General features: G+C 23.1%; 6 protein-coding genes across 10 annotated transcripts; 3 read left to right on the forward strand and 3 right to left on the reverse strand.

Moving 5' to 3' along the window:
- Positions 1-169: 169 nt before the first annotated feature.
- Positions 170-8438, reverse strand: LOC107999856 (U3 small nucleolar RNA-associated protein 18 homolog). Of its 2 annotated transcripts, XM_062085027.1 has the most exons (9): positions 7819-8438; positions 7548-7751; positions 7248-7419; positions 6990-7175; positions 6721-6912; positions 6468-6636; positions 4016-6382; positions 2179-2623; positions 170-751 (listed from the first exon to the last, which is right to left on the reverse strand). In XM_062085027.1, the coding sequence occupies exons 1-7, from the start codon at positions 7968-7970 to the stop codon at positions 5919-5921; spliced, it is 1539 nt and encodes a 512-aa protein (XP_061941011.1). In that variant the 5' UTR covers positions 7971-8438; the 3' UTR covers positions 170-751; positions 2179-2623; positions 4016-5918. The 2 variants fall into 2 exon arrangements, with proteins under 2 accessions (XP_061941011.1, XP_061941010.1); XM_062085026.1 differs by lacking the exon at positions 170-751 and having other exon boundaries at positions 1913-2623.
- LOC107999855 (deformed epidermal autoregulatory factor 1) lies at positions 2325-5262 on the forward strand. The gene is made up of 4 exons (XM_017059884.3): positions 2325-2615; positions 2949-3440; positions 3507-3968; positions 4049-5262. The coding sequence occupies exons 1-4, from the start codon at positions 2325-2327 to the stop codon at positions 4247-4249; spliced, it is 1446 nt and encodes a 481-aa protein (XP_016915373.1). The 3' UTR covers positions 4250-5262.
- Positions 8353-15417, reverse strand: LOC107999859 (sperm-associated antigen 6). Of its 3 annotated transcripts, XM_017059891.3 has the most exons (10): positions 15276-15417; positions 14794-15056; positions 14467-14677; positions 14227-14405; positions 13981-14154; positions 13763-13915; positions 13556-13705; positions 13325-13483; positions 9710-9855; positions 8353-8640 (listed from the first exon to the last, which is right to left on the reverse strand). In XM_017059891.3, exons 1-10 carry the CDS (start codon positions 15298-15300, stop codon positions 8493-8495), a joined length of 1608 nt encoding a protein of 535 aa, XP_016915380.1. In that variant the 5' UTR covers positions 15301-15417; the 3' UTR covers positions 8353-8492. The 3 variants fall into 3 exon arrangements, with proteins under 3 accessions (XP_016915380.1, XP_016915381.1, XP_028523484.1); XM_017059892.3 differs by lacking the exon at positions 13981-14154; XM_028667683.2 differs by lacking the exon at positions 15276-15417 and having other exon boundaries at positions 14786-14925.
- LOC107999861 (uncharacterized) lies at positions 8891-12095 on the forward strand. The gene is made up of 3 exons (XM_017059894.3): positions 8891-9278; positions 10241-11120; positions 11907-12095. Exons 2-3 carry the CDS (start codon positions 10908-10910, stop codon positions 11994-11996), a joined length of 303 nt encoding a protein of 100 aa, XP_016915383.1. The 5' UTR covers positions 8891-9278; positions 10241-10907; the 3' UTR covers positions 11997-12095.
- A 154-nt stretch (positions 15418-15571) lies between the features above and the next one.
- LOC107999862 (uncharacterized) lies at positions 15572-17428 on the forward strand. The gene is made up of 6 exons (XM_017059897.3): positions 15572-15849; positions 16108-16255; positions 16329-16493; positions 16587-16721; positions 16837-16971; positions 17196-17428. Exons 1-6 carry the CDS (start codon positions 15572-15574, stop codon positions 17277-17279), a joined length of 945 nt encoding a protein of 314 aa, XP_016915386.2. The 3' UTR covers positions 17280-17428.
- LOC107999909 (cullin-1) lies at positions 17282-24293 on the reverse strand. Of its 2 annotated transcripts, XM_062085020.1 has the most exons (15): positions 24013-24293; positions 23788-23879; positions 22974-23194; positions 22685-22847; positions 22382-22600; positions 22056-22310; positions 21690-21983; positions 21346-21609; positions 21092-21271; positions 20781-20930; positions 20578-20696; positions 20382-20502; positions 20215-20318; positions 19924-20143; positions 17282-19732 (listed from the first exon to the last, which is right to left on the reverse strand). In XM_062085020.1, the coding sequence occupies exons 3-15, from the start codon at positions 23135-23137 to the stop codon at positions 19652-19654; spliced, it is 2334 nt and encodes a 777-aa protein (XP_061941004.1). In that variant the 5' UTR covers positions 23138-23194; positions 23788-23879; positions 24013-24293; the 3' UTR covers positions 17282-19651. The 2 variants fall into 2 exon arrangements, with proteins under 2 accessions (XP_061941004.1, XP_061941006.1); XM_062085022.1 differs by lacking the exon at positions 23788-23879 and having other exon boundaries at positions 24013-24283.
- Positions 24294-25246: the final 953 nt, after the last annotated feature.

The following is a 25246-nucleotide window of genomic DNA, read 5'->3' on the forward strand; positions in this document are numbered from 1 at the left end:
AATATACCAATACAACAAATTCCGTAACCATTTGCACAAAGTCCACTAGATATACCACTACGTTGTGAACATTCCGTTGCTGCTATGCAAGTACCATTTTCACCATTTAATCCGACACACGCATTATTATTAAATTTTATCAAAGTGAATAAAGGAAAAACTAGATACATAAATAAAATTATTCTATTAAACTTAATACATATATATATATCTTTAAGAAAAAATAAATTTTAAACTTACGTCGTTTCTCTCTATCACTATGATTCGGTATGATATTTTGAACATTCAATGATTGTAATTTATTTTTTTGAAAATTAAATGGTAATGATTCATTTTCATGATTATTGATTGTTCGCCAAAAATGTCGAAATCTCTTAATAGGATTCCATGAATCAATATTTATACATGTTACAACAGAATATAATAATAATACAATTATATAGTATCTATACATTATTATAAATATATATAATATATATACAATTTTATTTTATTATTACAAGAGAATAATTACAGAAAATATATAAATAATAATTACAGAAAAAAGATGAAACGAAAAAATAGTGATAAATTATTCAAAAAAATTCACTATTCGTTTGATAAAGAATGCACTTTGACTAACGAACGCAGAACTAACGAATGCTTGAAAACTGATATATCTAAAAACATGTATTCCACGGTCTAAATATTATGCGATTTAATTAAAAAAAAAGAAGAAGGTTAAAATTATTTTCTTCCGTTGAGCGTTAATCTGTAAACAAATTAAGAGAAAGTTAAAAATGAAACAAACGACAAATCTCTAACATTTGTATTGTATTTATCCCTTGAATCGAAACAAAATCTTTACTTTCACAACTATAATTAAACAAATTTAGATCTTTCTTTTTTTTATGATAAATATTACTTGAAATGTCTATTGTTATTCTAATTTTTAAATATGATACAATAAGTTTAAAGAAACATCTTTTTTTAAATTTTTTATAACAATAATTTAAAATAAATAAATAAAACAAATAAATTTTCTATAATAAGTTTTGAAGTAATTATCATTATGATTGATAACATATTTATGGTAATATACTATATTATTTATTAAATCTATAATATTCTAGTTTTTGCAATATAGTTCTCATCAAATTATTCGAGAGTTTATATTATTTCTTTTTTTTTTTCTATGTTTATTTTCATTTCTTATAAAAACATTGTTCATATCGTAATAGATTTTGTGGCTAAATATCATCAATATCGTCTATGAGATTTAGAAAATTTAAAATTTATGTTAGGTTTAGCTATGTTATTCTAATTATCTTTCCATTAAAATTAAAATATAATATGTACCTTATTTCATATATAAAAAAGATGTACATATTACAATTTCATATGATTTTCCATTAAAATATTTGGAAAATATTTGATCATGAAAATATAAGATCATGTATCAATATAAAATTGATCAAAATTAAAGAAATAATATTTGTTAAAAATTTGTTATTTCTTTTATATTTTTTTTCAAATAATTTTATTTTTATCAATAATTGGAATTAATTTATCTAATATTTTATAATTTACATGTAATAAAATTGGAAATTTTTAGCCATTATTTGATAAATTTTTTTTATATTAATTATTACATTATTTTTTTTTATTAGTTATTATATTGATAATTTAATTTTTTGAAATTTTTTTGAAATATTATCTGAATATTTTTCACATCGAATAAAGATTAATTAAAAAATTAATTAAAAAAATATTAATTATTTTATAATTTCATTAAAAATAAACTTTGATTGTATAATAATTAATAATTAATCATATTAAGTTAATAATTTTTTCATCCTTTAGAAATTGCCATTTACTTCAGTATATTATGTATAGGATTAGGTTAAACATAATCAATAACATATTCAAAAAATTAATTTCATTTTCATGTTATCATTTGTATTCTAATTTTGTTTTATTTTTTATAACATGAAAATTTTGTCGTGATAAATTAAATACAAAATATGTTTATTACAATTTTTTAATCAAATCTTTAAAATATATCAAATAGAATTTAAACCAAGCGCTCATCATATATAAAGATGGCACTCAATATCAAAGTATAATATAATCTATGCAAAAAAGCAACAAAAATTCTATTGCAAGTTGTGAAAAAATAATAATAATATAATTATTCACCGTTTGATTTGTTTAACGATACTTGTAATTTTGATTCAATCGTGAATAACATAGAAACGTCGAGTAAACTCGAACTTGTCTGATCGCGAGTAATCGCAGACAAAAAGTCGTGGCGCTGTGTTGAGCGTGCGCTGACGCCATAGTGTATGCGAGAGGCGAGAACAGCCGAAATGGAGGAGAGTCAAACATCGGAAAGTGTCGCCGTGCTACCGGACATGTCCGAACCGTTGACGAGCGAAACCGAGGAGGCGTCTGCCCTAACGACCGAGCACAAGGCGCATCCCGTTACCGTGACGGCAAGCGTCACTCCAGTACCGGGTGTTCCTGGTGTTCCAGGAGTTGGTGTACCGGTTTCTTTGCCTGTTGGTTCTATCATTGGTGTAGCAAATTCATCCAACGGCACGACCTTCAACGTCATCACATCAGATCAACTGCAGGTTGGTTGCTGAAACAACGAAGTATTCATTAAAAAAGTTTTTCTTTAATAAAGTAATACAAAACTTTCTGATGGTTTATTAATTTTCTCATTAATTTTCTCATAAAAAATTATTGAAAAACAAGGTGGGGTTTCATTCTTTATATACACATATAAGCTATAACTACATGTATACAGTGTACACATTACATATTAAGTGCACTTGAAGTGCGCCTGTCCATATATTGTATAAAAGATATTAAATACATATTTTCTTATAATTATACTTCATAATTATATTTCTTTTTATAATTTTCTATATTTTATTTTGATAACATCATTATACTTTTTCTAGCTGCCAGGTTCAGGACAATTTAAACAGATGCTATGTGTGGATAATGGTTTCATTTGTGAACCACGGCATGATAAAGATACAGACTCCTTACGATGGAATGGAGAATTAAAAGCAACACACATAGTAATTCAAAATAGTACAGAAGAACCTGAATCAGAACAAATTCATGTATCTACTGCTAGTACTCAACCAATATGCAGTTGGTCAGAATCAGCTAATTTAGCAGTATTACCTGTTAGATGTAAAAATACAAATGCAGAATTACATAAAAGTAGATTTGGATCTGGAGGAAGAGGAAGATGTATCAAACTTGGACAAGATTGGTATACGCCAAGCGAATTTGAAGCACTTTGTGGTAGAGCATCCAGTAAAGATTGGAAACGCAGTATTCGATTTGGTGGTAGAAGTTTGCAAACATTAATTGATGAACAAATTTTAAAGCCACATGCTACCTCTTGTACTTGTGCGGCATGTTGCGATGATGACAGTGCAGTTAGTATATTACTGTTTTATAATGAATAATTACAATTCATCCATTAATATAATTTCATATTTCAGACAGGTCCTGTAAGATTATTCACGCCATATAAACGTAGAAGAAGGGCAAGAGATACATCTGATAGTGAAACACCATCGCGTAAACTTAAAAGCGATAATTCACGCGATGGGAGTAATAATGATGAAAGTGATGGCGAAATTGTAGTACCTGATAAAGAAGTATGGCCTCAGTTTGTTTCAACAGATGGTTTAGTTGTTCAACAACCACAAGATCAAGATACTGTTGTTCAAAATGTACATCAAACGGAAAATGGACAATGCGACGATGTATTTAAAAAGCTTGATGAGATGTCCAATAAAATGTTAAAGTTAGCTTATGAATTTAGGCGTACCTTGGAAGAGGCTAAAGAAGTAAGTAGACAACAAAGAAGAGAGCAAGCATTAGTGGCACAATTAGGAGGTAGAGGAGATGTTATAGAAACTGTTGGTTTGCAACCAGCATCGGATACTCATAATAAAAAGGTAAAAAGAATTACTTGATAAATTTTTTTTTATCTGAATATACTTACCTTTTTTTTTTCATAATATTTATTTATTTTTAGTGTGCAAATTGTAATAGAGAAGCATTTGCAGAATGTTCTTTATGCAGGCGAACACCTTATTGCTCTACATTTTGTCAACGCAAAGATTGGGCAGGTCATCAAGTAGAATGTGTAAGAGGAGCTGCAGAAACTGTAATGCTTATAGTTGAAAGTAGTAGTGGAGATACTAGTGCTCTTGCTACAACTGCTGGGGACCAATAGCTAGTGTTTCTTACACCTATTCACCAAAGGAATATAGAAATTGAACAAACTAACATAGAAAGTTCAAAATTGAAAAAAGAGATGAAGACTTAAAAAAAATTTCTTTAATGACCAATAAGTCAAAAACTTCTGTATATAGTATAGTAGTAAATATTTTGTATGTATACAAATTAAATTGTAATGATATCATAAGTAAATAAGTAAATTTACACGAAAATTGAAATTTTCTAAAATCATGATACAAAAAATTATAAAAATTATAAATGAAATTTTTTATATATATATGTATATATATATATATATATATATATATATATATATGGAAGATTGTGAACCAAATAATTATAAAAATAGATGATGTGCGTGTATAAATACACTTATTATGTATTTTAAGACAAAGACTTTAGCATATATAGGCGCGCGTATTTACGTATACACATGTGTATGTATGTGTGTATGTGGCGGCGTGCATGCGTGCGTATGTGTATGTGTAGTGTGTGATGTGTGTTATATATTGCAAAGCCGCGCAGGCAGTCGCCCATATTGGAATATTTTCATATTGCCATAAATGGAGCAAAAATCGGTGAATCTTTGCACGAGTAATGATCTGAAACGAAGTATCATACTATATAGATATTTACATATGTTTTCAAGTATTGTTAAACTTTTATGTGCTTACCTATGCAACTATATAACATAGGTAACATTTCACTTTGATGGCTATCATTGCCTGCAATTTATCATCATATCAAACGATGACAAACACTCTTGTATGCGACACTTCTACTTGCGCGGCTCTGATGTATTGTATTACACATGTTAAAAAATATACTTTTACTATTATAAATAATTTTTTTATACAAATTTATATGATTGACCAAAGGAGGTAATTATGTTTTTACGAATATCATTTATACCTCACCTTTTCCTTTTTTTATAGATATCATTTTTTAATCCTTTTCTTATATAATTGTAATACAAATTCAATACTATAAAAATATTATAAAAATTGATATTTATAAACTTTGCTTTATGCTTTACCATACAGTCATATTCCAAATTAGTATTTTATTAAAATTGCAATTACAATGAATGTTCTAAATTCAATAATATTAAGTACTTAAGTAGTACTTTTTTTGTTTAAAATAATAAGAAAAATATTGATCTATAATATATACATAATAACCAAATCATTGAAGTATAATAATAATTTTAATAAATACAACAAATAAGGGATGCAATATCTAATTGAAAATGTATTATTTAACTATTTTTAATATATATATTTTTCAATCATAAAAAATAAATATTTTTTATTATAGTTTTCTATAAAAATAAATATTTTTTAATAATATTTAATTTTTTATAGTTATATGAAATATATCAGTGTTATTGTTTATAATATTAATATCATCATTATCATTTCATTATTATTATATTATTATTGCCAATAATTAATTGTTGCTATAAAAGTTCATTACAGATTTGATAAAATATAAAAATTTGTTTTGTTTGTATATAAAAAGGACAAAAAAAATAAATTTTTTCATCAATTATTAAATGTATTATCCTTATTTTTATACATTTTAATACATTATTTTGAAGTAAATTATAAATATCATTTAGTTTAAACTATCTTCTTGAAAAATTATTAAAATTTTTTAAAATACTAATAATTTCCATAATGTTTCAATCTATATAAAAAGGCAGTATTTGATTTGTTGGAAATTGCTAAATAACCACTACCTGGTGAAAAATCAATAGCTTGAGGCATTGATATTTTTGTTTGATATGTAGGAAAATTTGAAAAAACAGTAAATGATGGTAAATGCATCATTTTGAATGCATTATATTTTTTATCTGAAGCCATTGCTAAAATTTCGGAATAAGAATTAAATTTCAAACTTGTAATTGATGTTACAAAATTGAGAACAATTTTCAAAGGAACAGGATTTTGATTTTGTAATACTGTCTTGCTATTATACACATTAACTACACCTTCTTTACTACCTGTTGCTAAAAATTGACCATTTGGAGACATCGCAATAGAGGCACAGGATAAACATCCATCATCTACAGCTCGATGAATGCATATCCGATTATTTACATCCCAAATATACATTTCATTGCTGTCTTTAATTGTTCAAAAAATAAATAAATAAATGATTGTTAAAAAATATACGAAATTGGATAAAATTTATAAACAAAGAAAACTTACCACCATGTGTAATGAGCATATTACTATCTGGAGTAAAGGCTAATGCTCTACATTTAGCATTCATTTTCAAAGTACTGATAACTTCTTTAGAAGAAGTTGTTAATAAAAAAATTTCACCTGATCGTCCACAAATTGCTAATAATTTTCCATCTGGAGATACTTCATATTTCTAAATAATTAATTTATAAATTTTATTTTTTCTAATCATAATCAAAATTAATATAAGATTAAATAAAATTCCAGTTTTAAAAACCTGCATATTTGTAATCCCACGTGGTAATTGCATTTTATATGTTTTTCCATTTATCAAATTGTAGGAATGACAATGTCCATAATATTGAGAACCAATCAATACTTCTGTACCATCTCTCAAAAATTTTGCTGTACTAATAGGAAATTTCTTATATTGTACTGAATGTAATTTATTATTCTCAATACCATCTACCTATAATTATACCAAATTTTCATAAATTCTTTATTTGAATATGTATAAATACATATAATTAAATATTTTGTCATTACTTGGAAAAGAGATAAAATTCCAGATGTACCAGCAACCAGGGCTACAGTAGAAGATGGATGAAATTCAACACTTGATATAATAGGCCCTTCCATATGTGTTTGTTTATTAATTGGTGATAATGCTTTTATATCAATTTTATTTTTTGATAAATTTTTTATTTTAGGTTTTTCCAAATGATTACTATGCTAAAAATATATATATATATATATATATATATATTATATCAAATAACAAAATAATAAAAAAAAAATTGATACCTTTAATATTTCATTATTTAAATCATCAGATTCTTTATCAATTTTTTCAAGCTTAGCCCATTTTGGATTACCCACGAGCTGTATATATTTGTTACATAAAAAATCTTTATATAATTTTTCTGGCACATCATCTGCTACTTTGCGATTCTGTGCCTTTTCAGCATCTTGTATGCTAATAAGAAATATAAATCAATTAATAATTTAAATAATAATATTATTTAGAAATAATATTTTTACTTATTATTATAATATATATATATATTAAAATATATTTTTTATTATTAAATTTAATATACATACGAATAATGAAAATCATCTTCATCAATCCATGCTGCCGTTTTACTATATTCTTCACAAATATCAGTTTGTATGCTCAAATCATTATTTAAATCATTAGATATAGAAATATCATTATTATTTTTATTAATATTTAACTTAACAGAATCATCGTTTGGTAAATTGTTTATTATATCACTTGGATCACCAAATACAATTCTTTCTAACCTATATATGAATAATAATATAAATTATGTTATTTAAAAAATTTATTATATTATCATTGCAACCATACCTAGCCTCTTCTTTTGGATCATATTCATTTCTGTGTTTTCTTTTTAAAGGTTTAGAATATTTTTGATTATACAATATTTTTGAAGATATACATTTTCTTTTAAATTTTTTATTTTTTATCAATTTTTCATTTTTCAATTTTTTTTGTTTCATAATGAATTAATTATCTTTAATAATAATTTATTTAGATAATATGTTAAAATGATTAAATTTAAAAATTTTTAATATAACTTTAACCGTATAAAATTTGATTTTTTATAATATTAAATTTTTATAATATTAAATTAATATAAAATGTATATATAAATGTTTGCTTTTTAAAAATAAATTTACAGATTTTTAATAATTATATTTCACTACAAGATTTTCATCGACAAGATTTTTATAAATCTTACCATTGACTGCCATTATACTAAATCAACAATATATACATACACTATATTCATATTCAGATCACTAACTATGTGAACTATACTGCATATAAAATTTACTATAAATTGTTTTTTTTTTAAACATATTTATGGAAATACAGAAATTTGTAACTTTTTCAAAAAATTTATTTAATAATATTTCTTAAATAATATTCTTAAATGATTTTTTTGTTTCCTCTTAAATGATACATATATGTATGTAAGTAAATAATATACTGGATCCAGGATCAAGATGAATAAAACTTTAACATTCTTCATTGTAAGATGATAATGAAGATTTAGAATCAATATCAGAAGATAAATGTTCTTCCATTGCAAATAAAGAAGGACATTTCGGTTGATATTGTTCTACAGCTTCTAAAAGAGTATTTGGATATCCCGGAGAATAATATCTAAAAATTAAAAATTCAAAGATATATTATAATATAAAATGAAAAAAATGAAAATTAAAGAAAGAAAAGAGCAGAAAAGAGTAGGAAAGAATAGAAGATCTTAGAGAGAGAGAGAGAGAGAGAGAGAGAGAGAGAGAGAGAGAGAGAGAGAGAGAGAGAGAGAGAGAGAGAGAGAGAGAGAGAGAGAGAGAGAATATTAAAACATATATAGAAAATGAATAGTGATTATTAAATATAAACAATTTATCCTATCTTATAAATTAATATAAAAATTCATATTGAAGTTAAAAATTAATAAATTTATAAATATTTTGTATATATAAGTTTGATCAAACACTTATCAAGCTATTAATAATAAATATAAGATCATTATAATTTATATTAGAGCGATTACAGAAATTATCAAGTTCATATAAAATTATTGATCCATTAAAATCCAAGTTTATATTTTTCCAATGCAATCAGTGTGACAATATGGCGGTTACGCCTTATATTATGTACTTGTCCGATTTAAATTAAGACATACAATCTAGAAACAGAGCTATAGTTATTTGCATTTATTGTTCGTATAAACGACTGTTAAGAAGATTATTTTTTTTATTAATAAAAACTTCGTGTTTCCAAATTTTCCTCAGCAAGTAAGTCATTAATAGGGTTATGTCATAAGCAACTAGTGTTTCTTTTTCTTTTATATACTTTTGTTATTACTTTTATATACATATAATTCTTTATATACATTAATTATTTAATTATTTTGATGAATAAAATAATTCAATTTTAAATATTAAAAAAGCAATTATTTCAATAAAATGATATCTATTGATATTTATATTGAGAAATGACAATTTAATAAAAATAAAATATAGTTTTCTCTAGCAATATTATAAATTATTATAAATTATTTAATAAATATATCTCATATTCATTAAAATAATAATAATGAAATTTTAAAAATATAAAGTATTATCAAAAATCAAATATTAATATAAAATAAAATTTTTATAATTTTCATAAATATAAAATTATTCTAATTCAAATAATCTTTAGAAGAAATATAAAAATTATATACCTGATAATTTCTTCTGGAAAACAGCAATTTATAATTTGTATATATTCAAAAAGTGTTGAACCAGGATCAGTCTGGATTTCTTGTACTTTCTTTAAACCACCAGATGTGACAAATAATCTTCTTGCTCTAGCATCATGAGGCAAAATCTATATATTAAAATAATAAATGTTTTGATTATTCTTTATATTATATTTATTATTTCCTTATGTTAATATTATTAACTTATATAAATAATCAGAAACATTATTGATTATTAATTTGGTTATAATTTGAATTTAAGAAATAAATAAAATTTTTGAGTTTTAATCTACATACGATTTTTATCATTATTTCGCTTTTAAACATCGCTTGCAATATTATAAAAACCAAGATTTGCCTAAATTTTTCATCTTTTTATCACAAAAAATATCATTTTGAAATTCCAAAATAAAGTTGTGAAATAACATATCTATCACAAATTTTAATAAATTTTTTATCATTTTAAGTAATATTATTGTATATCATAAAATATGAATTATTAAATTTTTTCAGCTTCACTATGGTACCAAAAATCGACCGCTAAAAGGAAACGGAAGAAAATTTAACAGCATTTTTTTCATAATTATTTTCAAGTTTTTAATCTTAAACAATTGCAGTTTATCTTTTTTATTATAAAGTATAAACTTTTTAATAAAATTTAATCTTGAACAATTTATGCATATTGGAAAAAAAAATTCTTCGAATTTTTGAAAAAGAATTTAAAGTATCAATTAATAAATAATATTCTAAATACAACGATTTTAATAAAATAATCGGAAAAAAAAATTTAATGAAATAACAAGAATAAAAATCAAAATTGAATTGCAAGATTTAAAGTATTGCAATTAAAAGATAAAATAAGACAGATGCCTTAAAATTTAAATATTCAACTGATAAAAGATGATATCATTGTATACAAAAACTAAATTATACTACATATTAAATAATGCTGTTCATAAGATTTCTAGCAAATATTTCAAACATGATTAACATAAAAGTCTGTCATTTATAAGAATTTAACTTGTTCTAAAATTGTGCAGTGTAATCACAGGAGTATTACAAGGTACAAAAAGTATTCTTTATATAATATCTACAGTTGAAAATTTTGAAATACATATTATATATTGTATATTATTGGTATAAAGACATTAAGTAAAACAGTGAAAAATTAACTATAGACATGATAAACAATCAACATTGTGTTATTCTTAATTCTGGAGAGACCAATAGCTATCATCAGCCGGTCTCTGCAAAACCTTCTGTTGTTTCTGTATCGAGTATTGATTCTGATGTGAGTGACAGAAGAGATGTACGTGAAGAACTTTATGCTGGAATTTTTAGAAGACATAGAAAGACCATACTTGTATTAGGCAGTTTTCTCAAAATGTTAAGGGTGAATAGAAACATGAACAATTATGCTAGTATTAAACCTAATGATGACAATGATGAATAAAGGAATGATTATATTGCATGAATGAAATAGAAAATCAAGTCTAATTTTTTATAATAAAATTAGTTAAAATAAATTATTGTTATTGCTTTGTAAAAAAAAAAGAGAAAAAAGAAAAAAAAGAACTAAATACAATTTAATTAATATAAAAATAAAATTAATATAATTTAATTTTTTAAATATACATTTTTGTATTTTTTTCTTAAAAAGAAGCTTATCTTACATAAAGTTCTATCTTCGCAAATATTTATCTTTTAATTACATCCAACCATCATATATTATGGATCTATTTACCATGATGACTATGTAGATCATAAATTTGTACTTATTAACATCATTTTATGTATGTTTTGTAATAAGAACATATGAATCTATCTGGATATTTCGCTTAAAAATAGCATTATTAATTGATAAAAAATATTTAAGAATCATTTATATCAATAAATTTATATGTAACTTTTAGATATAAAATTATAACACAAATTATTATTTATCATATTTTTTACAAAGCAAGACATTTTAATTAAAATATAAATATTTTAAATATCATTTGATATACTTTATTTTATTTTTATATTTTGCTTTTTATAATAAAAATTAAATTTTTCTCATGTTATAAGATAAATTATTTATATATTAAAGTAGAAAATTTTTCAAATTATTTTCAAATATTATTTATACAATTATTATAGAATAATATAATTTTTTTTTTCTTTTCTCATTTTTCAGAGATACTTGGATAAATTGCATGCTCTAAACCGAGTATATGCCTTAATTGCTTTACAATTTGAAATTATTATACAACAAAAATTTTGGTGAAATGAAATTTTAATTATTGTAATATATTTGTTTATAAAAATTTTGAGTTAATTTGAATAAACGCTTTTAAGATTTAGAATTTACAAAGCTTTATAAAAATCTCATAGTTTGGATTTATTTATAATTGTTATTCATTACTTGTTTTTCTTTTTAATTTTTATCACAATTTTTTTCAAAATAAAAATAAAAATGAAAAAATTGCAAGAGTAAATAAAAAATTAGCAAAATATCTATAACAAAATGAAAGTAACTATTACTGCCAATCACGTATATAATACATTTCTTTACTTTATATCTATATATAAAAGCTAGATAATGCAATTCGATTTAAATATGATCAACTTTTTTGAGATGTAAATTTAATAACAATCTTTTATTATTTATATTTATAATTTTTATATTATTGATCTCTTTATATGAAATACTGCCATTATATAGAAATATATGATATAATAAATGCAATAGTTTAAAAAAAAGTGTTTGAATATTTAAAATTGCGATTAAATATGTGTATATAAGAAGCACTTAATAATTCGATTGTTTTTATATTTTAGTTGAACTATTTATTATCTTAAGACTGAGAAATGTGCTTTTTCAGAATATACTATCTGCTATAATATTTATAGATAAGTATTAAAAATAAAAATAATTAAAATGGTCTTTGTAATTATCAATTTTTTCACTTCAATCAAATATCAAATGCAATGACATTTATCATATCGATATTATTATCCTTTTCATAAAAGGATTGACATTTTATGGTATGTTATGATTAAAGTTAAATAAGTATTTAAATTAAAATAAATATACAATTTTGAAATGTATAAAATACATGAAAATTATGAAAATATAAAAAATTCAATTATATCAATCCAGAATAATGTTATAAAATGAAAATTTTATTAATAATTTATATATGATAAAAATATACCATTATATGTTTAACTAATTAATTTTTTAACAATTTCATCAATATCAAGTTACTTGATAATGATTCACACGCGCGCGCGCGCGCGCGCACACACACACACACACACACATTTATTGTGTAATTATACTGTGAAATAAAATTACGATTAAACAATATTGTGCAATAAATTTTACTATTTAGTTAAATTTGTTATTGATTTATATAATTTATCTCATTATATGCATATGATAAATAATAAATTATAAGAAACATTTTATTTTAATTAAAAATTTTAAAAAATACTATATCAATTACTGTAATATTTTATTTCAATTTATAAGTATTATGTACAACTTATAAAGAATATGTATAAAATAAAGAATTACATATAAAACAAGATATTAATTGTATTTCTTACCTTACTAAATTGTCCAAGTACATATTTTAGAATATTAGGTGGCGAATCATATAATAAAGCTTCCAAAGCTTCAATATACATACATTTTTGTAATATTTGTTTCAGTGCTGTATTACATTTTGCTTTAAGATCTTCTGAACTATTTGGATTATTATAAAGCTAAAAATAAATTATGAAATTAATGATGAGCAATTAATAAGAATATAATATAAAAATACTTTTTTAATATACTTCTAATAACTTTGGAAGAATATTTGCAACTGCCACTGCCTTTGCATGTTCTGATGTATGTTTTCCAATTTGACCAATTGCCCATACAGTAACCGCAAGTGTGTGATCATCATTTTCTTCATGTAATATTGTAGATAAGTGAACAATTCCCTATAATAAATATTTGTTTTTATTTTTTATTTTTTTAATATCATAACAACATCATACTTTAGATCCTATAACTGCAATAGCTAACTGATCTGAATGTCCTGCAATATATCCAATTGCCATTATTGCTGGTAATCTAACTGTTAATTTTGAAGTGCTAAATAATTCGACAAGTGCACCAATACCACCAATATTCACAATAAGTTGGGCCATCTAAAAAAAAATGTAATTATAATGGAATAGTATATTGCAAATAAATTAAAATATAATTTTTTTACTTCTAATGTATGTTTACAAATTTCTCTGGTTAACATTGCAGCAGCTTTAACAACACATTCATCAGGGTGTGCCATATGTACAAGAACATCAGGAAAAATTTCAGCTTCAATAATAGATTCTGCCAGATGTGCAGAATGTTTTGCTATACTGCTTAATGCCAAAAGAACTTGACGCTATGTATATTATTAATAAATAAAATATTATATTATAAAATCATTCTGTCTATATGGGGTACCTTATATCACCTTTAATTTAGTATCAGGATTAGATAGTGCCTTTGCAAGAAAAGGAATGGCTCCTGCATCAACAACATTTTCTGCAAGTTCAGTAGAATGTTTGCTTATATCAAATAAAGCAGATGCAGTAATTTGTTTTATACATAATTCAGGTTCTTGCAAGGACAAAACCAAAAGTGGCACAGCTCCTATGAATTAAATAATTTATATAGAAGAATATAATTAATTTATATAATGCTATATAAATACCTGCATCTACTGTAGTTTGAGCTAAACTCTTATTGTGTCTAGCAATATATCCCAATGCCCAAGCAGCAGCTTCCTTAACACCAGAATCAAAATCTTCCAAACAAATTATTATAGTGTCCAATCCATTACTTTGAATTACCATAGATGCAAATTCAGGGGAATGTCTCGCAATTGCACGTAAAACAAATAGGGCTGCCTTTTTATAAAATTTCTATAACAAATATGCTTTAATGTTTTCATAATTTATTTATTATGTTTTAAAATATAATAAAATCTACTAAAAAAAAGAAATATAGTTTTCTACAACTAAAATGCTTACATTCATACATTTTGTTTAGCAATATTCTTCAATAATTGAGGTAAAATATCCATTCTTACAATAGTCTGTGCCAATTTATGATTGTTATTTGCAATTTTTCCTAATGCAACAGCAGCCATATGTTGAATAGATGGTACAAGATCTGTTAGCAAAGGACATAAAAGATCCAAAACACCAGCAGCTTCTAAACATTCTATAGTGTTCGGTTTTGAAGCAAAATCAGCAATGGATTGAACAAACAATAGACGAGCCTTTTGATATTGATCAAAAACTATAAATATAAAAGAATTATCAATATTAATATTATACACAGATATAAGAATTATTATATATATAATAAATTACTAATACAAATACAAAAAAGATATAAAAAATATTTTATTCTATTTTATTTTTATATTATTTATATTATTGTCATATATATTAATATTAAAAATTAAAAATATTAATATTAAAAAACCGTAAAATTAAACTAATTTAAAAATTATACCTTGTAAAATTGAACGTGCCGTCATTTTCGTTTATAATAAATTTGTAAATATACATATGCAATGTAATATGTTTTTATTTCATTTAACTATCATATGTTTAAAAACGAAAAACTACCGCTCCTTGCATACTATGCACTATAGTGACTTGGTAAAACAACATAAACAAATATTTGATCGAATAGAATATATGTTTATTAATTGTCAAAACTCATAACTATTAAACAGAATTTAGTAATAAAAAGATATAACGATAATAGCAAAACAATTTTTTTTACATAATAGTTATTATTAAAAGATGACTGAAGATTTATTATCTAAAGAAAAAGGATTTCATCAGTTAAATAAAGAACTTGAGCAAAAGGCATATAATTTAATGACAAAAATAAATTGTGTTGTTAACACTTATAATAATGGATATTCAATTTCTAATTTGAAAAAACATCAAATAAATGTGTCCCAAGAAAAAACAAGTTCAAATAGTATAATAATGCAAAATGAATATAATTTTCAAGTTCCGGTTAAACGAAATTCATCGTTACCACATATTTTCAATCAATTTTCAACTTCAAAATTGTAAGTATGAGAGAAAAATAATAATTTATTTTTAATAAATATAATTTTATTATATTTATAAATATAATATTTTAAAATATAATTTTATTATATTTATAAATATAATATTTTAAAATATAATTTTATTATATTATATATATTATATGTATAAAATTAAAAAATTATATCATCTTAAATTTAATTTGAAAAAGAATCAAAATTTCATATTAAAATATTGAATTTATATTTATATATAATTTTTATTATATTTTATGCTAGAAAACTAGAAGGATTACAGAAGGATAACGAAGATGATATTTTTAAACAAAAAAATCTAGCAAGTAAAACTGTTTTTAATTTCTTAAAAGCTAAAATAGATATATTACATAATGAGCTGCAAACAATGCGTATTGAATATAAAAGAAAGGTATTTAGAATTTATTTAATATTTTTTTAATTGATTTCTATATATATATCACAGTTATATTATCTTTTTTTAGAATGATATTTGTAAAAATTTAGAATGTGAAAGTAAGAAAATTGAAATTAAGTTGAAGACTGAAATAGAATCGTTAAAAGAAACAGTTACAAAATTAGAAAATACTAACAAGGAAATACAATGTCAATCACAGGCATTACATGTAGAAAATTTAATTTTAAAAAAAGTATGTAATATGTATATATTAAAATATTTAAATATATCATTTTATGTATTAATATTTTATAGCATTTTTAATTTGTCTTATACATATTAACAGGATTTGGATAGACTTCAAAAGCAAATAAAAATAACAAATCATCAATCTAATAGTTGTATCATAAGATTAAATAGATCTTTAGAAAACAATGATAAACTTAAGAATGCATTGAAATATTCTGAAGTAGAAGAAAAGGTGCAGTTTATAAAACTATTTAATATTACTCATAATACAATTTTACAGATTTTTAGTCATAATACAATTTTATAATTAATTATAATATAGATTTTTATCCTGTTTTATTTCATAGGAATTGAAAATTCAAATTAAAGATCTACAAGAGGAAAAAAAATTAACAATTAATCATTTGCGAAAACAACTTTCAGAATTAATACAAGTGTTTAAAAAACAAATGTTAATTGTAGATAACTTAAAGAAGCAAAATGTATGTATATATTTTATATCTTTTATATAAAATTACATATACAAGTTTATGTATGTACTTTAATTTATATCTTATAATCTATATATGTGTGTATATATATATATATATATATATATATACACATATATATATATATATATACACATATATATATATATACACACACATATATATATATATACACATGTATGTGTATATGCATGTAAATACTCAATGCACGCAAGGCATGCTTACTGGCAGTTGGACAACTAAAATTAGCAAAAGAAGATTTTTCAAGATTATTGGATCAGAAACCTGAAAATTTATAATATATATTATATATAAAACATTTATTAAATGTATGTAACTACTGCAATACATTGCAAAAGATGGAATAATTTCATTTCATAGCCATACATTTTATACAATTTTATATTACATGATATTATATATCCTTAATAATATTTTTTATGAAAAATCTGTGTTTTTCAATACATTACCTGTCATTCATTATGAAATTTGAAAATTTTATGTTTCTTGATTTTAATTTTATAATTCATCCCAATATCTTTATTTGATTTATTTTATATCTAAAATGTCTTTTTCAGCATATATTTTTAATATTTAATAAATAATTTATTTTGAAAAAAATATATATATATATGTAAATGAATTTATTACAAAAAAAGTTAGAACAAAATATTCTAAATATATATTCATTATGTAAATCATATATGTGTAAAAAATTGTATTGGTACTTTCATTTTAAAATATTATGGATTATTCAATTTTACAAAAAAGATATGCAATTGATTTTCATTATTACTTAATTTAATAAACTTAACTGAATCTTCATTTAAAATAATTTTTAAAAATATTTTTCAATTTATTTACATTCTCACATCTTATTTTATGCTTAAAAAATTTGATTGAAAATGACAAATCTTAGTATGTATAAAAATTCATTTAATTTATCTTTAAATTTAATTTTCAAATGTTTCAGAAAAAACTGATTTTTCAAAAAGCTTTTTCATCAAATGAACTTTATAAATTCTTATTTTATATTCTTTTAAATGATATATATACCATTTTATATTTGCTATGCTTATAAAAGCAGTTTGACGTATTCTAACATTATCATTTGAAAGCAGTTAAATAACATTAAGTGTCACAAAAAAGTGAACAAAGATAAGTATATTTATTTGCATTTTAATTATTACTGTGTAATCTAATTTTAGTGTTAAACTATTAAAATCCCTATTACATTCTGTTTAATAAAATATATTAAATTAATTATTTTTGTTTTTCTTTTAATATGAAGATATTATCTTTTTTTTTCAAATATTTTATTATAACTCCCTGTTCCCTTTTTGATGCTATTTGCTTTTTTTTATAATTACGATAACGTTTCGTTTAAAATTCTAATTTTATAACTCTTTTACATATTGTGTTTTACAACTCAACCTCACATACATGTATACATCAAAATCTGCTATCCTTATTAAAATTAAAAGCATCGATACATTAACAATTTTCTTATTTAAGTCATTATTTGTTTACATTTAAAATTATACTATATCATTTTCGCATTTTAATATTGCACTTTTAATATTGAATTTATTATAGCTTCTAAAACATAATTTTCAATAAAGTAAATAAATCATATCATAAGATTTTGATACATTCGTCGCTGAGAAAAAATATACAAGAAATAAATTTTTTATATGTAGATGTAATAATATACACAACCTACATTTCTGATTTGAATATTTTTAAATAAAATATTATTTCATATTATTTTTATTATAAATTAACTGTGAAAATAATTATATAATTTCTTTATTTCTTTGAACCATAATAAAAACTTATGTAAATGTGAGAGTGTAACTCACGAAAACAATGAACTTTATATTATTAGGGCAGACTTTTTTATTCACTGGTATAAAATTTTTTCTGTTGTACACGTGATTAATAATTAAACTTCTCTAAATGTTGCATTAAAATGTATTACTATCTATGTATTTAAATTCTTGTTTTTCATATTATATTATAATACAAATAATTAATGAAATTACATTTCTTTCTTATTTTATAATCTCATAAAATTATATTAATGCACTTTATGCTATTTGAAAGAAAAAGAAAAAAATAAAAAAAAAAAAATAGTGCATGCCCAGCCTTTCATCCTCGTTCATTAATAAGTGTTTTACAATATATGTTAAATTTATTTAAAACATTTGTTTTATTTATTTCACTCTTATCACGCTTAACTCTAAATTTTATTCGCTCTTTTCTCTCTCTCACTTTTTTGATTGATTTTACGAATTTATAATTTTGAAAACATATTTTTTACTATTCCTTATTAACATAAAAGATTAGATTCGTGCATTTTTCATTTCATAATACGATAATATGATATCAAAAACTAACAACATTTGAATTTATGTCAAAGACGGCGTAGACAGTAATACATCTAGCAGCTTGACTATGAAATGATTTTATTAACATATTATAAAAACCAGACTCTAAATGCGACCAGAGGGACAACATGGTACAAGGGCATCCATGTACAAGGAGAATGTATGAGATTCAAATTCGAGACTTAAATAAATATTGTGACAATATCTAGAAATGACATTGAATAGTCATCTTTCATTTGCTTGTATTGTTGCTGCCATATCGTTGTCTTGGATCAACTTGATCATGCCAGGTAGCTATAAGTGTCCTTTTGGCCCTCTGTGCGCTCCAGATATTCTTTTTCAATTAAAATATCTATACATTTCTGAAAAAGCAGAATTATATTAAAATTATATTTATTTTATTTTGATTTATATTTTTTAAGAATTCTACTTATATTATATCATATATAATATTATGTTATAATGAGTTTATATATTTATATAAATTTACATATATATATTAATTTAATAATAAAATTTTAAAAATAATAAAAAAAAAAGAAAAGATACTGACCTTAATGACATGTACTCTTGGTTTGAACCTAGAGCTTAATTGATTCAATACTTCAGCTACCAATTGCTGATGTTTCAATACTTTTCTCATTTTCATAATCCTAACAATAGCTGCCTGAATTAAGAGCTTTCTATCTTCTTCTATATTTTTTTGTGTTGTTTCTTGTTCAATCTTTAATTCCGTTTTCATTGGTATATTAATATTTACTCTTAGTTTCTTGCTGTCATAAAAGTAATATATCAATATAATTTCTGGTGAAACAAATATCAGAAATAATTAAATTAAATATACTTTTTATATCCTGTAAATAGTTCCACTGTTGACAGTGGCGTCAATTCAGCTTCGTCATCAGTAGCTGCCGTTAATAGCTTAGCTTTCAAGAGTATTTGAATAACCTATGAAAATAATTATATCACTTAGAATCTCTTTTATTTCATTTTTAATTTTTATTATATTACCTGAAGCAAAAAATCCATTTTTATTTGTGTAGCATCATGTAATTGTTGAATCGTCCACACTGTGGATCCATTATATTGTAATAAAACAGCCATTTGAAATGTGGATGCTTGTAATGTGTATCTGCAATTAAATAATGAATTTTCATTTATAATGTAAAATATTTTTTTGGGATCTTAAATTTTATTGTTTTATAACCTATTTTTAAAACAATTTGTATGCAATTCTCCTTTAGACATATTGTACAACCAATTCAACTTTCTTCCACTATGTTGTGAACTATAGAAGGTAGTGAACCTATGTACAGATCTTTCTAGCTGTAACATAAAAATATTTAAACTATAATATTATCTTTTAAATTGATTATAATATTTGATATATATTGATTGATAATTATTTACCTCTGTTGGCAATGAAAACGTAAAAGACTGTTGAAATGGCCAGGAGCCAGAAGACAGGACTTGTATATTGAAATCTATATCCAATGGTTCAGCAGAATTTGTTAAATGCCTTCTAAATTGTTCATTTAAGTCCTTAGATACACCAATATCCTGTGAACAGACTGCTACAATTATAATGTTATATAATTTTAATTAATATTCTTAAACAGTATAAAAATAATCGCCTATAAAAATGTAAAAAAAAAAAAAGTTTGAGATACATAAAATTAATGCAAATTAACTAAAAAGAATATCATAGCATAATACAGTACCTGAAACATTCGTTGCAATTTTGAGGTGTATTCAAAACCACAAGCTTGTTTCAATTTAGAAATCATAGAAGCTTCTGCATCATCACTGGCAGACATATGTTGTACTAATCTTTTTGCCAGCATTTTACTATAAAACTTTTGAAACACATCTTTGTCTTCTATATATTTAAATACCACCATCTGATTGATTAAAAAAAAATTTTTATCAAATAAAAACTTATTATTATTTATAATTTTAATAATTTTTTACTCACAACTTGATTCAATGTATCTTCAAGTTCAGCTTCTTCAGGATTTTTACTACTTTTTTTTAATAATAGGTCACAGTATTTTGCTAATAATTCTGGTGATTTACTGCTGCTATTTGCTGCTCTAGTTACTGAATTACTGTTAATAAATCTTCCACAAGCTTTATCAAGAGCTGCCACAAAACCACTGTCATTATTAAATGCAACAAGTACTAAAGCATTATATTTCTTATGAACTTCCAGAATTGTGTTTACATAAACCTTTGGATCCTATAAAAATACTTATGATATAAAGTTAGATACCAAGTTATTATTAATATATAATTATTATAAATAATAAACAAATATACATTGGCTGCAGAATCACCACATTTATCAATAGCTCCAAGTCCTTGATTAGCTATATGACCTTCTAAAAGATTCCTTAATTCGCCAAGTCCATTTGGAATCCTTGCTACTAATTGATACATTCGACCTAAGTCTATGTTCTTATCAGCATCCAAGAGATTTTGAAATTCAGAATGAAAAATATCTAAATGTTTCTCAATTAACACTCTCTCACATGTTTTTGCTAATTTATCATGGGTTGTTTGATGCAAATATACTTGAACTCGTTTTTGTTCTTCTAATAATCTTTGTTCTGCCTATAATAAACTGGTATTTATTAAAAATATCTTTAGAAAATATATCAATATAACAAAATTTAATTTCAAAACCTTTTTCATGTATTCTGTAACTGGATTTTGTCGGAGGAACTCAGAACTTTCACGAGTGTAAAACCTTTCTGTATCTTCAAGGAAGACATTTTCAAAAGAATTACTGTAAACAGTAAGATTCTGTCCTTTAGCACCAGGATCTTCTTCATTCATACCTAATTCTACATAACAATTGATTACGCCACTGACTAAACGTGTATTTATTGTTTCACCATTGCGTTCTCTCTCAATTAATTTAAGTACTGCATTAGTAACCTGTTGTATTTAATCTCATTTGTTAATTCATATATTTTTCATATATTTATCTATTAAATTAAATCGCTTACTTGTCTATTTAAATGCTTGAATAAGTTATCTCGCCATGTAACCAAAGCTGATTGATATACTTCGTAGATTCCTTTACGACCTTCTTCACATTCTCTACGTACCCAATGTCGATTTAGATATGAACATACACCATTCAATACTTTACTACTAAATTGATATTCTTCCCATTGTCTTGTATAGAACTGTAATACATCTTCATCCATCAAGTCAATTCCATGCTGCATAAAAGATATTAAATTAAAATATTAAATACTATATTTTAATATTAATTAATAGTAATAAGCAAAAAAAAAAAAAATCACCTTTAATAAACTTATAAGGTAATTTCTAAGAAAGTCACGTAAACGTTTATATAACTCCAAACCAACTAACTGTGCACCTCCTTGAGAAATTTGTCCTTTCTTACTTTTGGTCGATGTTCTAGTTAATTGTTGATGAACACTTGTGCAATAATTATATACATGTCTAATGAGTTATATAATACAATAAGGAAATAATAAAACAAATATAAATATAAACAATTATTTTATTATTATTTATTTATTTTTCTTTTCTTTTTTCATTATTTAATTTTTAAATTATAAAGGATACGTGTACAATTCTATATATCTTGGTTTAGACATACATTGCCTGTTGTAAACTTGTTCAATACCCTCACGAAGATCTCCCCAAATTTGATCTAAGTCTATTTGTTTAAGACCTGCTGGGCCTCCTTGATGGCTCCCAGCTCCTCCTCCGCCTCTATGCCCTGACATCCTATTTTTATACGCTTGTCGAGTGAGCGTCACTGTTACTATTGTCTACTATAATTTCTGTAGAAAAGATACAAAATAAAATTTGCTATGTTTAATTTGATATATGAGAAATATAACATAATAATGTGAATAATAAATAATAATTAATAAAATTTTACTTTTACATATAGAAATACAATATTAATTTCATTCATATATAATATTTTAAAACCTAGATAAAAATGATGATGATTGATGATGATGATGATGATGATGATGATGATGATGATGATGATGATAATAATAATAATAATAATAAAAGTAATAATAAAAATAATAATAAAAACAGAAAATATATTTAATGGTTGCAATAAATTTTAAAACATTCTATTATATCTAATGATTTCAATTAATGATTAATTATTCTAAAATTTTAATGTCACAATCATTTGCTTATATATACATTTAAAGCTGTTGAAATCTTTTATAAAACTATAAATAAAATTATGTAAAAACGTTGTGCATTAAGAAGAGTATTAAAGGAAAGTGATTGTGAATGTGATTGGATAAAAATATTTATGAGAAACAAAAAATAAAAAATGATAAAAAAAAAAAAAGAAAAAAAATTCATTTGAGCATAAAAGGTTAATCGGTAATCGGAAGATCCATACCGATGTAGTTACATCAGGATGCACATCGTTAGCAGTAGCTCGAATTTTTCGTCAGGAAACTTCAGAACATCGCAAATCTTCGTGTTATAACACTACCATCCGTCATTGAAGATCCATAAAAAGCAATTGACAGAAATAACACCATTGCAACCCATTGCCATAAGAAAAAACTTTTTCCGTTGATAGAACGAGGGAAATATTGTGAGATAGAAAGCGCGCACTCACCTGTCGACGTTCACCACCGCATAACAGGCAGAGTTGGACAAGGGAGTTCTCGTGAAAACGTGGTGGCTACTTTTAACAATCACCGATACTTTGTTCTACATACGCTTTGACAAGAAATTTACACTGCATCTGCTTATTACTTCTGTGCTCTATACGATGACAAGCACAGTAAAACCGCGAACCTAAAATGTTGTATCTATGTACCCAAAACTCACTACAATTCCAATCTGCTACTTTACTTCTGACAGGTTAGGCATCATTGTTACCAACGAAAGAGTGTTTTCTCAAATTTGCTTTGTTGCAAACAAAATATATTTTACTCTTTAAACTATAATTAAATTTTTATTTATTTATTTTTAATATTATCTCATATTAATTTACATTTAAAAATTATATAAATTAAAAATCTTTAAAACAGAAATCATCAATAACTATAAGAAATAATAGTGCTTTCCTTTTAAAAATATGGATATATTGATTATGAAATTAATATATAAAAATCTTAACAATAGTTATTTTTTTGCATTATACAATATTTTATACATATTTATATAATTAAAAACACTTACTATTATTATATATTAAATATAATTTTGCTAATGTTACTGCTTTGGTTATTTTTATAAATATAAAAAAAAATTATAAATATTATATAGTTTTTAAATAATATAAACAAATTAAACTCAAATATTTAATATATAAATTCAAATAAGTTAAATTTAATTATACTTAAATCTTTTTTTAATATAATATTATTTTATTATTTATCTTATTTTAATATATAAAATATATATTGAAAAGTGAAAAAAAAAATATAATTTTAAAATGATTCAAATATGCATAATATTTTTAAAAAAATAAAACAATAAAATTTGGAATTTTTGGAATGTAAAATCTAGATATAATAAACACAAGTAATATAAAATATTTTATTTAAATATTTATAGTTTTATATATTTTATTAAAATAGATAATAAAATTATTGTTCTAGTAAATTTTGTTAAAATTTTGTTAATATTATACTAGAAAATTTTTATTTTATTTAATTCAATAAGGAAGTAACATTAATAATTTTAATATTTATATAAGTAAATATACATTGAATTTAATAGATAAAAGGAATATAATGATTGATCAAATAAAGGAAATATCTTGATGAAAAATAAGATGATGTAATGTTGCAGATTAAATTTTTTTATTGCCATAATAAGCTGAAATACAAAATTATCCATAT

This window comes from Apis cerana, linkage group LG14 (assembly GCF_029169275.1).
Source record: "Apis cerana isolate GH-2021 linkage group LG14, AcerK_1.0, whole genome shotgun sequence".
Lineage (NCBI taxonomy): Eukaryota > Metazoa > Arthropoda > Insecta > Hymenoptera > Apidae > Apis > Apis cerana.

Bases quoted from the DNA above. Each gene is read 5' to 3' on its own strand.
- LOC107999855 (XM_017059884.3), top strand. From the start codon at position 2,325: ATGCGAGAGGCGAGAACAGCCGAAATGGAGGAGAGTCAAACATCGGAA. The intron at 2,616-2,948 runs GTTGGTTGCTGA...TACTTTTTCTAG, and splicing joins TCACATCAGATCAACTGCAG to CTGCCAGGTTCAGGACAATT. The intron at 3,969-4,048 runs GTAAAAAGAATT...ATTTATTTTTAG, and splicing joins CGGATACTCATAATAAAAAG to TGTGCAAATTGTAATAGAGA.
- LOC107999856 (XM_062085027.1), bottom strand. From the start codon at position 7,970: ATGAAACAAAAAAAATTGAAAAATGAAAAATTGATAAAAAATAAAAAA. The intron at 7,420-7,547 runs GTATGTATATTA...ATTTCTTATTAG, and splicing joins GAAGATGATTTTCATTATTC to CATACAAGATGCTGAAAAGG. The intron at 6,637-6,720 runs GTTTTTAAAACT...TTAATTATTTAG, and splicing joins GTGGGATTACAAATATGCAG to AAATATGAAGTATCTCCAGA.
- LOC107999861 (XM_017059894.3), top strand. From the start codon at position 10,908: ATGATAAACAATCAACATTGTGTTATTCTTAATTCTGGAGAGACCAAT. The intron at 11,121-11,906 runs GTGAATAGAAAC...CTCATTTTTCAG, and splicing joins GTTTTCTCAAAATGTTAAGG to AGATACTTGGATAAATTGCA.
- LOC107999859 (XM_017059891.3), bottom strand. From the start codon at position 15,300: ATGACGGCACGTTCAATTTTACAAG. The intron at 15,057-15,275 runs GTATAATTTTTA...TTATATTTATAG, and splicing joins GGCACGTTCAATTTTACAAG to TTTTTGATCAATATCAAAAG. The intron at 13,916-13,980 runs GTAAAAAAATTA...ATTTTTTTTTAG, and splicing joins TTTGTAAACATACATTAGAA to ATGGCCCAACTTATTGTGAA.
- LOC107999862 (XM_017059897.3), top strand. From the start codon at position 15,572: ATGACTGAAGATTTATTATCTAAAGAAAAAGGATTTCATCAGTTAAAT. The intron at 16,256-16,328 runs GTATTTAGAATT...ATCTTTTTTTAG, and splicing joins GTATTGAATATAAAAGAAAG to AATGATATTTGTAAAAATTT. The intron at 16,494-16,586 runs GTATGTAATATG...ACATATTAACAG, and splicing joins AAAATTTAATTTTAAAAAAA to GATTTGGATAGACTTCAAAA.
- LOC107999909 (XM_062085020.1), bottom strand. From the start codon at position 23,137: ATGTCAGGGCATAGAGGCGGAGGAGGAGCTGGGAGCCATCAAGGAGGC. The intron at 22,848-22,973 runs GTATCCTTTATA...ATAACTCATTAG, and splicing joins AGATATATAGAATTGTACAC to ACATGTATATAATTATTGCA. The intron at 22,601-22,684 runs GTGATTTTTTTT...TCTTTTATGCAG, and splicing joins ACCTTATAAGTTTATTAAAG to CATGGAATTGACTTGATGGA.